Genomic DNA, 18,395 nt, shown 5'->3' on the forward strand with positions numbered 1-18,395 from the left:
CGCTTCATCTAACACACTAATATCCATCATGTCAATATCCTGCAAGTTATCCAAACTTGCATCAATATCCTCCTGCAAAAAGAAAAAAAAAGCCACATATAATAGTTGCTGGGGTTCCGAGCAGAGATATTAATTCCGACACAGAAGTCTTACGGGGCATTGGGTGGCCGTCGTTCGTTCGCCATACCTGCCCATCTCCGGATTCCTCTTCAAGGCCATTGTCCTCTACTCCCTCTTCCTCAGGCCTCCGCCCTAAAAGGAACAGAATACACACATGTGTGCATTTTTCTTTCTTTTTCCCTTCCTTTCTTTCTACCTATCTATGAGCCGTGGCGGTGCAGTGTTTAGAAAGTAGTATTGCAGGCAAATTCTGGCCACTTAAGTTTGACTCAGCCTTCTACTCTTCTGAGGTCGGTAAAATGAGGACCCAGATTGTTGGGGACAATATGCTGACTCTGTAAAGCACTATGGAGTGGTATATAACTCTAAGGGCTATCTATCTATCTATCTATCTGTCTGTCTGTCTGTCTGTCTATTTATTTATTTATTTATTTCTACCTACCTACCTACCTACCATCTAACTACCTACTTACCTATCATCCATCCATCCATCCATCCATCTATCCATCCATCTATCTATATCTATTAGCAGTATATAAGTCTAAGTGCTATTTCTGTCTCAGTCTCTCTTCCTCCCTCTCTCTCTCTCTCTCTCTCTCCATCCATCCATCCATCTATATATATTATCTATTAGCGGTATCTAAGTCTAAGTGCTATTTCTGTCTCTGTCTCTCTCTCTCTCTCTTCCTCTCTCTCTATCTATCATCTATCTATCATCTATCTATCTATCCATCCATCCATCCATCCATCCATCCATCCATATCTATTATCTATTAGCGGTATCTAAGTCTAAGTGCTATTTCTGTCTCTGTCTCTCTCTCTCTCTATCTATCTATCCATCATCTATCTATCTATCTATCTATCTATCTATCTATCTATCTATCTACCTACCTACCTACCTACCTACCTACCTACCTACCCACCCACCTACCCACCCACCCACCCACCCCTCCCTCCCTCCATATCTATTATCTATTAGCGGTATGTAAGTCTAAGTGCTATTTCTGTCTCTGTCTCTGTGTCTCTCTTCCTCCCTATCTATCTACCTACCTACCTATCTATCCATCCATCCATCTACCTATCTACCCATCTATCTACCTATCATCCATCCATCCATCTATCCATCTATCCATCTATCTATCTATCTATCTATCTATCTATCTATCTATCCATCCATCCATCCATCCATCCATCCACCTACCAACCGATCCATCATCTATCCATCCATCCATCCATCCACCTACCAACCGATCCATCATCTATCCATCCATCCATCCATCCACCGGTATCTCTACATCTGTCTGTCTGTCTATTTATCTATCAAATGTATTGGCCGCCCATCTTATCACAGGATAACCATGGGCTGCTTACAATAGGGGAAAAAAAAACCCTACATAAATAGAATGCCACAAAATTATAAAATACCAAGTATAAAATACGATAGCTAAAAGATGGAGAGGGAGCGAGGGGGAGGGGATGAGCAGGGGGGGGAAGGTGGGATCTGACATTAATCTAGAAGCCACCTCTCACATGAAGCTCCTCCTTTGAAGCCCCAGGCCAAGTGGCACAGCCAACTCTTTAGGCTCTTCTAGAAGGTCCGGAGGGTCGTTGTGTAAAAGCAAAAAGTTGTGATTGTAATGTTGTTATCTTCTACTGTGCTAAAGAGAGTCAGAAGTTGGTGCCTTTTTCTTTTCTCTTCTTTTCTCACACTATCTTTTTTCTTTTCCCTCCCCCTTTTTTCTAGTTTTCTTATTTTTTTTTTTAATTTCTCTTTGTATTTTATATTTTGACAAATCAATAAAAACTATCGGAATAAAAAAGGCTGAGAAACACTGAACTAGAGAAGCAGTTTTCAATCTTTCTGTTATTTCCCTGAACACAGCCAATGTTAAGAGGCCATTCGACTACCCAGGTCTTAAAACAAATATCTCAGCATTTGCAGAGCAGGAATGTGATGTCCATTAAGCAATTTAACCCTTCACCTTTATCTATTTTCTTGTGTACCTTTGCTGCTTCTCTTTGGCACTTTCTTGGGGATTATTTCTGACTCCACTGGAATCTCATCAGGGTGTCCTCCTTCTTCCTCAATAGCCTGTTAGAAAGAGACAAAGTCAGCTTGGAAAAGCAGAGCAGTATTGAATTTGGCAGAAAATACCACACAGGAAAAGTTATAATAATCAGTGTTCCATCCGTGACGGCCATTAAGAATGGAATGGAATAGACTAGGCTAGAATAGACTAGAATAGAGCAGAATAGAATATAGAAAATAGAATACAGAAAATAGAATAAAGAATACAATATAGAACAGAATCGAATAGAATAGAATACAGAATAGAACAGAAAATAGAACAGAAAAATAGAACAGAATAGAATAGAATAGAATAGAATAGAATAGGATAGGATAGGATAGGATAGGATAGGATAGAATAGAAACTCTTTATTGGACACCCAAGGAATTTGTCTCCCGTGCATAAGCTCTCAGTGTACATACAAGCAACAAGTGATAAATCATGATTATAATCATAAAATACAATCATCATAAATCATAAGATACAACACTCAGGGATAGTCATAGGATACTAAATAAAAGCAATCAACATAAATCATATGATACAAACAGCAAAGTGATAGTCATAAGATGCTAAAGGTGATAGGAAAGATGAGAAGGATAATAGTAATGCAGCCCTACGTGATTTGACATCCTAGGGCAGGGGTGTCAAACTGCCGGCCCACGGGCCGGATGCATCATAACGAAACCGCGCCCAGCCCATTGCCGGCAATGGAAAAAAAGTCACGATACATCACGACACGTCACGTGATGTTGCGAGTTTGACACCCCTGTCCTAGGGCATAAGACAGTATTGTGGGAATTTTTAATTTATAATAAGATAGTGTTGTCAAGAAGACAAGCTCAGGATCCAAAATGATCTTGACAGACTTGAACAACGGGCCCTATACAACAAAAGTCCTAGTGGACAATCACTTAAATAGGAGCCAGCCGTGTGCTGCAGCTGCCAAAAAAGCCAACACAGTGTTAGGCTGCATTAACAGAGGGAGAGAATCAAGATCACGTGAAGTATTAATACCACTTTACAAGGCCTTGGTAAGGCCACACTTGGAATACGGCATCCAGTTTTGGTCACCACGATGTAAAAAAGATGTTGAGACTCTAGAAAGAGTACAGAGAAGAGCAACAAAGATGATTAGAGGTCTGGAGGCTAAAACATATAAAGAACAGTTGCTGGAATTGGGTATGTCTAGTTTAACGAAGAGAAGGACGAGGGGGGACATGATAGCAGCCTTCCAATATCTCAGGGGCTGCCCCAAAGAAGAGGGAGTCAAGCTCTTCTCCAAAGCGCCTGAAGGCAGGACAAGAAGCAACGGGTGGAAACTAACCAAAGAGAGAAGCAACCTAGAACTAAGGAGAAACTTCCTGACAGTTAGAACAATTAACCTCCAGAAGTGGTGAATGCTCCAACACTGGAAGTTTTTAAGAAGAGACTGGACAGCCTTTTGTCCGAAATGGTATAGGGTTTCCTGCCTGAGCAGAGGGGTTGGATTAGATGACCTCCAAGGTCCCTTCCAACTATTATTATTATTACTGTTACTGTTACTGTTACTATTACTATTATTATTATTATTATTATTATTATTATTATTATTATTATTATTATTATTATTATTATTATTATTATGAAATTTAATGTGAAGAAAAGCAAGGTTTTATACTTAGGCAAGAAAAACCAAAGGTACAAGTACAGATTGGGCAAAACCTGGCTCAAAAACAGCAACTGTGAGAGGGACGTTGGAGCCCTAGATCACTGAAATATGAGCCAGCCGTGTGTGGCAGCAGCCAAAAAAAGCGAATACAATCCTTGGTTGCATAAACAGAGGCACAGAATCAAAATCACGTGAAGTATTAGTACCACTGTATAAAACCTTAGTAAGACCACACTTGAAATGCTGCATCCACTTTTGATGCTGTTTTAATGAGGACACCAAGCAACACAGCCCCCTTGCGGCTTGTCACATTCAGGCTCAATGCCAATTGCTCAGATGTCACCCAAGCTATATTTTGGGTCTTTATTAGGGCAAGGAATCAAAACATTGGGATATGAGTCTACCGGTGATGGACCTACATAAAGGTAGTCCTCGACTCACGACCTCAATTGAGCCTAACATTTCTGTTGCCGAGACCATTTTTTAAGTGAGCTTTGTCCCACTTTACGACCTTTCTTGCCACAGCAGTTAAATGAGTTACTGCAGTTGGTAGGTTCGTAACACGGTGATCTGGCTCTCCCATTGACTTTGGTTTTTAAGGAGGTCACAAAAGGGGATCATGTGAGCCGAGGGCACCGCAACTGTCATAAATAGGAGTCAGTTGCCAAGCGTCTGAATTTTGATCACGTGATAATGGGGATGCGCCAAGGGTTGCAAATGCGAAAAATGGTCGTAAGCCCCTTTTTTCAATGACACTGTAACTTCGAACGGTCACTAAGTGAACTGTTGTAAGCCGAGGACTACCTGTATTAATGGAAACAATAGCGGACTGGATCATATATCTAAAACTGCCCCTATTTTTCTGTTACAAGCTTACCAAATCAGGGTTTCCCAACCTTGGTAATTTTGAAACGTGTGGACTTCAACTCCCAGAATTCCCCAGCCAGAGCTGGCTGGGGAATTCTGGGAGTAGAAGTCCACACATGTTAAAGTTGCCAAGGTTGGGAAACCTTATACCAAATAATTTCAGGCAAAGACTCTGTGTGTCCTGATGAGTGCACGCTGGAGGACCTCATGGCAGTGTGACAGAATAACGTTGCTAGTTTACTGGGCAAGATCTGTTTAACTTGTACCTGTTTTAATCTTGGTATTTTGTATTTTAAATGTTATGTCGTATAATATGCCTTAATTGTGATGCTTCCGACACCAACAAATGAGCAAGCAAGCTCCTCCCATTTCTCCTGCAAGTATGAGCGGGCTTAAAATGATAATTGGGAATATTAAAGTTATATAATACCTAAAGCTTCCTGAGCATTTGAAACGCCGGGCATGTAATTCCCTGTGTGCCACTCTAGGCAGATCATATTTCACGTGGAAAAATCTGGCTCTTAAGCAATTTCCTTTCTAGGCTAACAAAAACTCACCGAAAACTGTACAGATGGCTATACAAATTTATTGGCACCGTTAATTAAAAGAGAAGCAGAAAACGGACACAAAATTGGGAGCACAAACCTCCATCGGTCATTGATTAACTTATCGCAGGAAAGCCAGTTTATTTGAACTTGCCGCCTTGACATTTCTGCAGCCTGAATGAATTACAGGTAGTCCTCAACTTACGACCACCATTGAGCCCAAAATTTTACGCTGTGAAGCAGGAGAGGCTTTTTTTGCCCCATTTTGCGACCTTTCTTGCCATAGTAGTTGTTAAGTGAATCACTGCAGTTAAGTTAGCAACACACTTGTTATGCGAATCTGGCTTCCATTGACTCTGGCTTGGAAAGAAGGTTGCAAAAGGGGATCACGTGACCCCCCAGGACACAGCAACCGTCGCAAATACATGCCAGTTGCCCAGCGTCTGAATTTTGATCACGTAACCACAGGGATGCTGCAACGGTGGTTAAGTGTGAAAAATGGTCGTAGGTCACTTTTTTCAGTGTTGTTGTGACTTCGAACAGTCACTAAATGAATGGTTGTAAGTTGACAATTGCCTGTACTTAGAAGCAAACATAAGCATTGTATACCTCTCTGTTTCATACAGAGGCATTTTTAAGTGCTTTTTTAAAAAATCCAGAATAAAGCCCAAAGTGGGAAATTTTATCTCACGTCATATGGACAGAAAGAAGGCAGTGGCACTAAAGGATGGCCTCTATAAGGTCCTAGAGAAAAAACCTGCATGACTTTTTCTGCCTCCACAATCAGCTGAGGGACATGCACAGCTGTTGTTGACTTGCGGAACAGAATGCTGGACTAAGATGGACTTCTGGCCTAACCCAACATGGCTCAGACTATTTCTGTTTATTTGCTTCCTAGAAGCAGCTCTCACTTCTGCCCAGGGAGGCAAACAAGCATACATTAGGTATAGCACCAAACATTGATAAGAAGAATTCGGCTGCATCAGGCCAACACACATCTTAGTCCAGCTTGTTCTTCCTCAAGCTAGTCCAGGGCTTTTCAACCTTTCCACCCATTGTACCACTTTTAGGATATGGCAACATCCGAGTACCACCAGTTGCCTAGCAAGGTGTCAAAAATTTGATGACAAAAAAAAAAAACAAGGAAAAAAGTGATGAAGTACAGGTAGTCCTCGACTTACAACAGTTTGCTTAGTTCGAAGTTACAATGGCACTGAAAAAAGTGCCCCCCAAGCCACAGCCGAGCAAGACCCCTGCCTGCCCACCCGGCCGCGCTCTTCCTCCTGTCCGAGGTTTTCATTGTTGTGAGCATTTCTGTTGGGGATTGGCAGCGGGGGTGGGGTGGGGGGGGTGTTTGGTCTTTATCCCCCCCCCCCGTCTGCTGGGTGGTTGCAGCAGGTTTTGGTCACTTCACATGACCCTGGGACACTATGACCGTCATAAATATGAATCAGTTGCCAAGCATCTGGATGTAAATCACAAGACCCTGGAGATGCTGCAACATTCCGGCTTATTGGCGCTTCTTCAGGGCTCAGCAGAAGCACCAGGATCAGTGCTGCTTTCCAGCTGGAGCCTGGCGCTGATCCTGGCGCTTCCGCTGAGCCCTGACAGCCCTGCAGCTCCAGCCGTCTCTCGCTCAGGCTTGTGCGGTGCTGCCACCGGTTCAGCTCATTCCCTCCCCCGCTACCACTTTTCTAGGATGGTCGCGTACCACCTGCCAGGTGGCAATGTACCACAGGTGGTACCCGTACCACTGGTTGAAAAGCCTTGAGTTAGATAACCTGATGCCTCCAGGCAAGCAGCAAATGGAGACACTTCCCTATTTCCCTTTGGCTGCTCTGCAACTGGCATAGAGACACACGCTCAGCCCAGAGGTAATACTGAACCTTGAAGACAAATATGATGATAGACTGTCCCCCTCGTCCAAAGATGTATCCAATCCCCTTTTCAAGCCATATTCTGTGAGTAGCTATCATCATAATTCACAATAATAAATTCCACAGATAAATTGTACAAATGAGTCTTGGTTAAACCTTTTCCCAATCCTTGGCATAATTTTATACACTTCAATCATTTTCCTCCTTCTATCCAAGCTAGAGCCCTAAATATTCTAACCTTTTATTACAGATGGAAAAGTTTGAGCCCGCAATCTGGACAACAGTTGTCTGGAATGGGATAGGGGGTTCAATTAGAAGACCTCCAAGGTCCCTTCCGGCTCCATTCAGATTGATATCACCCACTAATCATTAATATGAGGGTCTAACCTTGGTAATTTTAGGTCTTAAAATTGCCAAGATTGGACACTCCTCTATTAATCGTTAGTGGGTGATATGACTGGCTGGGAATTTTGGGAGTTGAAGTCCATAAGTCTTACAGCTGCCAAGGTTGGATACCCCTGCCATAATATGACTTCCTTACTTTCTTCACAAAATGTTGGGTGAATACATCCACTTTAGCTGCAGCAGGGGCAGACCTTAGTTGAGTTCTCCCCACCGAAAGCTAAGTAGGATCAATCTTCTTGGTGCTTGGATAGGAGACCATCAGGAAAGCACAAAGCTGTCTGTCAGGGGTCCGACAGATGAAATTCTTCACAAGAACTTCGAGGCATTATTTACCTTAAAGGATCTTTTATTCGAGTAGCATAATACCGGCACTACATAATCGAAGCCAAAAACTGAATTCCCCTCCCCTGGGCACCTAGTATCAAAGCACAATTCCCTCCTCCAATTGACAGTCATAAATCACATTCCCCAATTAGCTTGAAGCACTGGGCTTCCTCTCCAGTTCTCCAGCCCGGCCAATTCATTATCAGCTCTGGTTACAACAACCTTGATTCTCCCACTGAGTTTAGTGTTGTTATGTCTAGCTAGACTCTCATCCACATCCCCCCTCCCAGCATCATCTAACTCTGAAAGCGAAAGGAAAAAGATGGCTACATTTTCCTTTGTTGTCAATGCAAAAACATCGGATGTTAGCAGCGCTGACACTGTCAATTAGAATGGAAAACCAGAAGAAAAAAAAAACAGGAGGAAGAAAGCAATATCAAACCTCTCCTGTCCTGTACTCTTGTTAAGAAAATTACGTGGACTCCGGCATCCAGCTGGATTTGAACTTTTCCCTCCCCGAAGCCATAATGGGTTGGGAGAGTTTTATATAACTCCCTTAGTTATCAGGATAAGAGAGTTGGAAGGGACCTTGGAGATCTTCTAGTGGTCCAACCCCTTGCTCAAGCAGGAGACCCTATACCAGTGATGGCGAACCTTTTAGAGACCGAGTGCCCAAACTACAACCCAAAACCCACTTATGCATCATCGGGTGCCAGGTGGGTGTGGCCCATTGGGTGGGCGTGGCTGCAGTGGTAACAGCAGACTGGGTGGGACTAAAAAGTTCAATCAATCAATTCCAACCCTGCAAGATCTTTTTTTTTCCCCATGAGAAGTTGAAATTGACTGATTGATTGAACCTTTTTTTTTGTACACAGCGGCGGAGGCCTAAAGTGAAAAGGTTTTATAAAACCCAGCTGAAGGCCTAGGACTGGGGTGATGGCGTGCGTGCCCACAGAGAGGGCTCTGAGTGCCACCTCTGGCACCCGTGCCATAGGTTCGCCACCACTGGCCTATATATCATTTCAGATACATTTCCTGACCGTGAAGAACAATTAATCAGTGCAACAATTTGACTCCAGAAGTTGTGAATGCTCCAGCACTGGAGGTTTTTAAAAAGAGACTGGACAACCGTTTGTCTGGAATGGTACGGGGCTTCCTACCTGAGCAGGGAGTTGGACTAGATCAGGGGTCTCCAAACTTGGCCCTTTTATGACTTCTGGACTTCAACTCCCAGAATTCCTCAGCCAGGCACCGCTGGCTGAGGAATTCTGGGAGTTGAAGTCCACAAGTCATAAAAGGGCCACGTTTGAAGAATCCCCTGGACTAGATAGAAGACCTCCAAGGTCGCTTCCAACTGTTATTCTGTTCAATGGTTGTCCATTCTCAAAAACATTTAGTGACGGACCAGCCACCAATTCTTAAAACCAGACCCAGCGTTGATGAAGATTCAAGCAGTAGCCACGAATTTCGCAGGAGTCCCTGAACGTCCAGTTCCGAAGGCGACTCTTTGGTTTATAGAGTCTACATTCCGCAACCGAGCCAGAGATGAACGTTGCGCCGGGGCGCATGCGCAGTGGATTTAACCCCTTCAGCCCCGCCAGCCCTTCCAAGAAGGCTCAGCGCTCTTCTTACCTTCCGGAGCCGCTCGAGAAGGACGCTCTTGTTGCCTCCGCTGTCCAGGTTGCGCTGCTTCAGCTCGGCCCGCAAATCGATCACCCGCAGGTCGCTCAGGCGCCGCCGGGCCACGCCGTCTCCCAAGCTTTCCGAGCCGCCACCGCTGAGGGAAACCGTCGCTTCTGCGGCGAGCCCGGCCTGATTCTCGGCCGCCATGAGGGAAGACTGTGGAGAAAAAAAAAAAAAAACAAGCGGCTTCTCGGGCGGAACTTTGGCTCGCAAAAATAACGAATTCACTCCCAAAACTATTAAAAACAAATTTCCGGAAAAAAAAAGATAAAACGTCTATGCGGGGCGCGCGAGCGCTCCCGGCATGCATAAAATGGCGGGTGATCTTCTCTCTCTACGCACGCGCAGAGCTGGCCTGGTGAGGGATCACTGCGCATGCGCGTCCTTGCTTACGCGGCCTAATGGGGAAGAGGCGGACGGGGCGCGTGCGCGACGTGGGGAACGGCGAAACAAAGCGGAGAAACGAGAGAGCGCTGGGAGCGCATGCGCCCTGAGCATATCTTGGCCCACCTTAGATGCGACTAAATATAGGAAGATCAGTCGCTTGCTTGAATAGGAAATGATGCTGACTAAAAATAGAATTTTAAAAATGTGCAAAAGCCACTGAAATTCAGAAATAAAAAGAACAGAATTCATGTAAGTTCATCAATGCTTTATATATATACATATGCACACACATACACAAATACACACACACACACACACACACACATATATATATATATAAACACACACAGACACATATATACACACATGCACAGATACTGGTACTACTTGACTTACCACAATTCAGCCCAAAATTTCTGTTGCTAAGCAACACATTTGTTAAGTGAATTTTGTCCATTTTACAACCTTGCTTGCCACAGTGAATCACTGCAGTTCTTTAGTAATATGGTTGTTAAGTGAAATTGGCTTCCCCGTTGACCGTGCTTGTCATAAGGTACCGAGAGGTGATCACATGACTAGGACACTGCAACCGTCATAAATATCAAGTCAGTTGCCAAGGACCCAAATTTGGATCCACGGGGATGCTACAGTGGTTGTAAGTATGCAAAATGGTCATAAGTCACTTTCAGTGCCGTTGTAACTTCAAACAGTCACTAAATGGACTGTTGTAAGTTGAGGACTCTCTGTGTGTATACATACACACCCAGACAGACTTATTGCTATCAAAAATAAACATTCAGAAAATACAATATTTCATTCGTAAGATGCTGTTAGACAAGATGGGCAGCACAAAAATCTCATAAAAAAAAAATAGCCTCCCTCCCCCCAGCTTTAAAGTTTTTTTAAAACTATTTTATACGCTCCTCCCACTCCAAAATTAAGAACGCATGCACAGCTTGAATTGTTTCGTGTATTTTATGCAGGAATCATCTGAGACCCGTTCAGGTTTTCTGAATCGACGCTGCTGCTTGGATTATCGTTTAGAGACATTTCAAGGAACCCCTGTTCTGACTCTGATCCGGATGTCGCAGCTTGCAGGGACCCAAGAGGTGAGCAGGGGAGGTTGTGACAGACCCGGGTGAACTTTTGGGAGGGGGGCATCCTTTGGGAACTCCGTCGTTGCCTTGCAAAGCATGACAAGAAATCAAAATGAGGGGTCCTTGGTGCTCTCTGAAGTAACTAGGTAAAAGAAAATACATCGTTCCCTGGAAATTTCACTTTAGAACAGAGGTCCCCAACCTTTTGGGCACCAGGGACCAGTTCGCTGGAGAGAGCTTTTTCCACAGACCGGAGGGTGTGTGGTTTTGTGTGCTGCCTACATACTGCAGATGGGCCTTTGCTTGTTTGTGCAGACCGGTTGCTGGCATGCTGCGGCCCGGTACCGGTCCATGGACCGGGGGATGGGGACCCCTGCTTTAGAAATACTCCTAAAAGCATAGGAAGGTAGTCCTCGTTTAGCAAGTACAGATCATCCTCAACTTACAACAGTTCATTTAGTGACTGTTCAACGTTACAACAGCATTAAAAAGAAGTGACTTATGACCATTTTTCACATTTACGACCGTTGCTGCATCCCAGGGTCACATGAGCAAAATTCAGACATTTAGCAACTGACTCACATTTACGATGGTCGCAGGGTCCCAGGGTCACGTGATTCCCCTTTTGCGAACTTCTGCCAAGCAAAGTCAAGGAGGGAAGCCAAATTTACTTAACAAGTTACTAACTTAAGAACAGCTGTGATTCACTGAACAACTGTGGCGAGAAAGGTCGTAAAAAGGGGCAAAATTAACTGAAATGTCTCAATGAACAACAGAAAATTTGGGCTCCATTGCAGTCATAAGTCTGCATCTTAGAACAGCAACCATTTGCAAATTTGATGGTAAATAAAATAGTTTAAAAAAATTATTGTGTGAACCTACATCCAAATTTCTGTACCTGACAACAACACACACCAGGGAGAGAGCAATGCCAGTGTGGCTGCATAAGAGAAGTGAAGAGCAGTAACTAGCAATATTCAGTGTCTCTTTCTCTCTCTCTCTCTCTCTCTATCATGTGGTTCACTGAGCAACCATTTCACTTAGTGGCCATTGTTCCAGCACCAATTGTGGTTGTTAAACAAGGACAGACAGTATTGGGAAGAAACACATTTCAGAAGGTGGAGCTTATGCCCAGAAATGCAATCTCTAATAGCCTCTAAGATTTACAGAGTTCTGTGGCGTTTCTGAATGCACGTAGTCCTCAATTTACGACCACAATTGAGCCCAAATTTCCATTGCTAAACAAGAGAATTGTTGAGTTTTGCCCTTTTTACAACCTTTCTTGCCACAGTTGTTAAGTGAATCACTGCAGTTGTTAAAGTTAGTTATACGGTTGTTAAGTGAATCTGGCTTCCCCATTGACATCTATGGAGATTCTCCATCATCCAAGTCATAGTTATCCCAATGGTGTTTTTTCGGGAGGCAACTGGACTTTCTTGTTTTTCTTTGAAGATGTTTCACTTCTCATCCAGGAAGGATTTGCACTCCTTGCAGACAGCTGGTCATTTGCATCCTTTCAGAGAGTTGTTGAGGCCACTTGGAGGTTTACCTGTGTCCTCAGGGTCACCTGTGTAGTGCAAATGGGCGTGGAGCCTTCTTGGAACTGCTGAGGACACCATCCACCTCCAGTCTGCAACACAATCCTTTCAGCAGCTCCCAAGAAGGCTCCACGCCCATTTGCCCCACTCAGATGACCCTGAGGACACAGATAAACCTCCAAGTGGCCTCAACGACTGTCTAAAAGGATGCAAATGACCAGCTGTCTGCAAGGAGTATAAATCCTCCCATTCCCCACCATCCAGTCAGAGCTGAAGAAGCTTCTTGGATGAGAAGCGAAACGTCTTCAAAGAAAAACAAGAAAGTCCAGTTGCCTCTTGAAAAAGCCCCTTTGGGGCTTCCCCACTGACTTTGCTTGTCAGAAGGCCACAAAAGGGGATTACGTGACCCTGGGACACTGCAACCATCATAAAGATGAGTCAGTTTTCCAAGCATCTGAATTTTGATCACATGACCAAGGGGATGCTGTAAGATGATAAATTGGAAAACCGGTCATAAGTCACTTTTTTCACTACCGTTGTAACTTCGAACAGACACTAAGCAAACGGTTGTAAGTCCAGGATTACTTGCAGTTTATTGTTGCAGTCAATTCTTGTCCTTGTACGCATTAATGCTATATGACAGTGATGGCGAACCTTTTAGAGACCCCCGCTCTACCCCCTGCCCCGCTCCGCCCCCCCATCCCCCACCCCGCCTGCCCGCAGGGCCACTCACCACCTCCAGGGCCCGCCGCAGATCGCCCAGGCAGCCCAGCAGAGCTATGGCGGCCACGCCCTCTGCCCGCGCCCTGCAGCATCAACTGCATGATGGGGTGTGAGGGCAGAGTCTTGTCTACGCTGCCTGGCTGCCATGTCCTTGGCTGCGCTGCTCTGCGTGGGCCACGCTCGGGGGCGACTCTCCTTCAGGGGGGTTGGTGGAGAAGAGGGGGTCACGGGGGAGGCGAGGCTGGGGCAACGGCACGTGTGCCCACAGAGAGGGCTCCGAGTGCCACCTCTGGCACCCGTGCCGTAGGTTCGCCACCACTGCTCTATGATTTTCCAGCTCTCTTACATCACAGTGTTTACCATGTTTTCTAAAGATTATTTTTAAAAAAATCCTCAAAAACATTCATAGTAATAACCTGATAATCCATCTGGTCCCGGAGGGAACATGATATATAATTTGGATTGCAAAAATGGAAATAATTATGTTTGTAAGTGGTAACTGTTGTAGACAAGGGCAGACATCAATTCTTTAGATGTGTTTCTTTTTTTTCTTTCTCTTTCTTCTTCTCTTGAGTTTTACTGCTTTTCATTCTTTATTTTATCTCTTCATACATTTTCTTTTTTCTAGTTCTTTATGTTTCATTCGTTTGCCACAGTTGTTAAGTGAATCACTGCAAGTTAGTAACACGGTTCTGAAGTGAATCCGTCTTCCCCAAAGACTTGGTTTGTCAGAAAAGAGGATCCCATGATCCTGGGACACTGCAACCGTCATAAATATGAACCAAATTGTCCAAATTTTGATCATGTGAACATGAGGATGCTGCAACCACCGTCAGTGTGAAAAACAATTTTTTTCAGTGCCGTAGTAACTTTGAACATTAACTTTAAAGTTGTAAGTTGAGGACTACCTGTATTCGCTCCCTAAATCTTCAAGAGAGGATCTTTGTTTGGTTTTTTGGAGGGGGCTAAGAGGAAAATAACTCCAAAATCTTTTTTTGATTTAACCCTGGTAAACTTTTCTGTCATTTTAATAAATAAATAAATAAAAAACCACTGCAAGGAATGTGGAGGTTTAGTGCCTTGAATGAAGTGTTTCTCAAACTTGGCCACTTTAAAGCCTTGTGGACTTCAACTCCCAGAATTCCCCAGCCAGGATGGGGAAGCTCTGCTCTAACTCGTTTAGCTCTATAGTTAAGGGATGGAAGGGCGCGAAAGGCACTCGCTAGCGCGTGCGCGCCGGGGTCCCTCACCCTCCCTCCCTCTCGTGCGCGCGCACTCTTCGCGAGCCCAGCGAGTTTCGGCCTGCCGCGCGTGCGCAGGTGGTTCTTCCTTTTCTCTTCCCCCCTCCCTTCCCTCCGCGCAGGCGCATCTTGAGCGCCCCTCTCCCGAGGCCGTACTTGCCTCTCGGTGTTGGGCCTTCCCGCCATTTTGTCTGAGGGGGAGAAAGAACCGGGCCGTGAGGAGGGAAAAGACGGCGGTTGCGGCGAGAATAAAAAACCTAGGGAAGCCGTGTCGTTTTTGCTCGGCCACCGCCATCTTTGTCCCCGCGACTCGTTTCGGTCGCTTCATGTGAGGAGAAGCGGCGCCTTGGGAAGCTCTCGCGGATGGCGGAGGGGGCGCAAGGGCCGGCCGGGCCCGTTGGCGAAGACGAGGCGGCGGCGGCGGCAACAGCAGCAGCGGCGGGGCTCGCGGCTCCTTCTGCGGGCGGCTCCGGGACGACCCCCGCGACCTCGACCCCTCGGCGGCGCCTGGGCGACCTGCGGGTGATCGACCTCCGGGCCGAGCTGAAGCGCCGCAACCTGGACACGGGCGGCAACAAGAGCGTCCTTCTCGAGCGGCTGCGCAGCGTGAGCTTCCCGGCCGCCGCGGGGGAAGGAGCGGGGGAGCGCGTGGCCAAGGACTACAAGGCCCATCCCGGGCAGCACCGTGAAGTGGGGAATTCGCTGGAGGGCTGCCTTCCAGGGAGTACAATTCCCGTCAGCCCGCCTTGGGGATGATGGGGGCTGAAGTGCTGTCTGTGGAGGGCAGGATTTAAGGCAGCCTTCCAGGGATTACAACTCCCATCAGCCAGGCTTGGGGATGATAGGAATTGAAGTCCTGTCTTTAGAAAGAAGGGTTTAAGGCAGCCTTCCAGGGATACAACTCCCATCAGCCAGGCTTGGGGATGATAGGAATTGAAGTCCTGTCTTTAGAAAAAAGGGTTTAAGGCAGCCTTCCAGGGATACAACTCCCATCAGCCAGGCTTGGGGATGATGGGTGCTGAAGTGCTGTCTGTGGAGGGCAGGATTTAAGGCAGCCTTCCAGGAATTACAACTCCCATCAGCCAGGCTTGGGGATGATGGGGGCTGAAGTGCTGTCTGTGGAGGGCAGGATTTAAGGCAGCCTTCCAGGAATTACAACTCCAATCAGCCAGGCTTGGGGATGATAGGAATTGAAGTTCTGTCTTTAGAAAGAAGGGTTTAAGGCAGCCTTCCAGGGATACAACTCCCATCAGCCAGGGCTGGGGATGATGGGTGCTGAAGTGCTGTCTGTGGAGGGAAGTATTTAAGGTAGCCTTTCAGGGATTAGGGGACTGGAGACTAAAACATATGAAGACCGGTTGCAGGAACTGGCTGTGGCTATAGTGAAGAGAAGGACTGGGGTGACATGCTAGCAGTCTTCCAATATATTTGAGGGGCTGTCACAGAGAGCAGGGGGACAACCTATTTTCCAAAGCACCTGAAGGCCAGACCAGGAACAATGGATGGAAACTGATCAAGGAGAGAAGCAATGTGGAATTAAGGAGAAATTTTCTTACAGTGAGAACAATCAACCAATGGAACTGCTTTGCCTTCAGATGCTGTGGGAGTTTCATCACTGGAAGCTTTCAAGAAGAGACTGGACAGCCATCTGTCAGAAATGGTGTAGGGTCTCTTGCTTGGGGGGAGGGGGTTGGAGAGGACCTACAAGGTCCCTTCCAACTCTGTTATTCTATTGTAGGATTACAACTCCCATCAGCCAGCCTTGGGGATGATGGGTGTTGAAGAGCTGTCTCTGGAGGGCAGGATTTAAGGCAGCCTTCCAGTAATTACAATTTCCATCAGCCAGCCTTGGGGTGATAGGAAGTCCTGTCTCTAGAAAGAAGGATTTAAGGCAGCCTTCCAGATATGACATTACAACTCCCATGAATCAGTTGGGAAGATGATGGGAATTGAAGCCCTATTTCACTGGAGGGAAGGAGTAAGGTAGCCTCTCACACCAATTGGCAGCCCTCCACAGAGTGGACTACAGCTCACAGTCATCCAGCAGCTCATGGTTGTCCTAAAGATACCTATGGTGCAACTCCCATTATTAGCCACCTGTCTGAGGTTTAGCCCATTCTCCCTGGAGGGCAGGATTCAAGGCAGCCTTGCCCCAACTTGCTGGCCTTCCAGAGACAAGAGATTACAACTCCTGTCAGCCAGGCTTGTTGGGAATTGAATCTACTCCCAGAGAGGGGCTGCAACTCCACCTCTCAACCTTCTCAGCTGAGAGTGATAGTTAAGTAGCATCCAATCCAAAGTCACTAGATCTGGATGGGGTGTTGAAGTCAAAAGAGGGAAGAGATTTGAAGGGAAGTCAAAATGGGTGGGGAGAGCCTCAGTGGGAATGTAACACAAATCCTTTTGGTTCAGTACCCTTTATTCTGTTGGGAAACCCTGGTGTATCATAGCCTTCCCTTGTTCCCAGCAATTAATGATGTATGGTAGGATTGGTAGTGGATATAGGAGACCAATTTTGTAATCATGCTAAATCTCCCTAAGGAGGGGTCAGCTGGATTAAGCAACGGGCTCTTGTTATCTCGCATCCTGTTTTCTGCAAAGCCTCTGGGAAGACTCCCAGTAGAATATGAATACTTCGCACTTTCCAGCTCCTATTTTCAGCAACTGGCATTTTTGGAGGTGGTTATGCTCTCCACTGTGATAGCCTCAATTTCCATGAATTTGGGTCTTTCTCTGCCTTCAATTTTACATCATTTAATTTCAGTGGATGATCTTGCATTCTAGTACTGTGAAATTCGTGGAGGAAAAAGCTATTGAGAACAAATAAGAATCTAGTATTCTAAGATGAATAAACTGATTTTAGCATAGGCTTTCTGAATTCATTATTCTTCATAAGGTTACATGACCATTCATATGGAGGTTTCAAAAGTTACAGCTCTATAGCCTCCAGAATCAGAGGCATTCTGTCATCTCTAATTTCATAGTAGGATATCTCTAAATCTTATGCCAAAATCCATAGGAAACACTGGGAATCAAGAACGGTGATTGATTCATCTGGCTCCATTGAAATAGCAATAAGTAACAATAGTTAAAGAATGGATTCTAAAGAGAATGGAATGAGTAAAAAAATTGTACTCTTTTTGATGTTTGTTTTGCTGTAGTTTATATTCTGATCCTGTTGCTTTCAGTAGCTGTTTATCCCGTGTTTTAATATATCCCTGTGGAATAGCCACGGTTAATATGAGTGTGATCTCTGTAGTCTCGAAGGGTGTTTGGTCAGATTCAGCAGAAGAAGGAGAAGAATTGTTATGAATCCAGAGTTAAGATTTAAATGGAGAATGTGATTGTGAGTAGATTGAAGGTGTATCAGAGAAAGAAATGGAATTGAAGGACGAGAGAAGAAAGTTATAAGCAGCAGATGGAAATGAAACAGAAGGTGGTACATAGGAAATGAATAGACAAATGAGGCATTCAACAAAAAAGGAGGGACTGGAAAGTGAGAAGGAAAGCCAGAGCTTTCTGCAGAGAAGGGACTGTTAAGCAAAGGAAATGAGAAAGGTAGGACTAGAAATAATTTATGTGGGAAATAATAGCTGGAATTGAAATCCAGAAAAAGAAAGGAGATTCTAGCACAATAAGCAAGGGTGAAGGTTTGATGAACAAGAGAAATGGGTAGGAGGAAATTGGTCGAGTTGAGGCATAGAAAGGGGTTCTCATCCTGTGGTCTGCGGACCTCAGGGAGGGGGGAGCGGGAATGTTGTTACAGGAAGTCTGCGAAGATTTGAGGAAATGTCATGATTTAAATTTTTGAGTTAAGTCTTGGGGGTCCATGGCCACAAAAGGTATTAAAAGGAAGTCAGTGGTGAAT

General features: G+C 45.3%; 2 protein-coding genes across 2 annotated transcripts in view; one reads left to right on the forward strand and one right to left on the reverse strand.

Moving 5' to 3' along the window:
- Nucleotides 1-3: 3 nt before the first annotated feature.
- Nucleotides 4-9,705, reverse strand: LOC107299404 (scaffold attachment factor B1-like; the record flags this gene model as incomplete). Its single annotated transcript, XM_015828768.1, has 4 exons — nucleotides 9,491-9,705; nucleotides 2,125-2,212; nucleotides 188-252; nucleotides 4-72 (listed from the first exon to the last, which is right to left on the reverse strand). Coding segments are annotated over exons 1-4 (420 nt in total), but the record flags the coding sequence as incomplete, so codon positions are not given.
- A 5,185-nt stretch (nucleotides 9,706-14,890) lies between these two features.
- The window catches only part of SAFB (scaffold attachment factor B), a 39,240-nt gene continuing 35,735 nt past the window's right edge, over nucleotides 14,891-18,395 (forward strand). The window contains exon 1 of the mRNA XM_029286769.1: nucleotides 14,891-15,133. Coding sequence (XP_029142602.1) covers nucleotides 14,891-15,133 — 243 coding nt within the window. The remainder of the gene's footprint in view (nucleotides 15,134-18,395) is intronic.

Source organism: Protobothrops mucrosquamatus, unplaced genomic scaffold, assembly GCF_001527695.2.
Source record: "Protobothrops mucrosquamatus isolate PMUCROS unplaced genomic scaffold, P.Mucros_1.0 scaffold4875, whole genome shotgun sequence".
NCBI classification, from domain to species: domain Eukaryota; kingdom Metazoa; phylum Chordata; class Lepidosauria; order Squamata; family Viperidae; genus Protobothrops; species Protobothrops mucrosquamatus.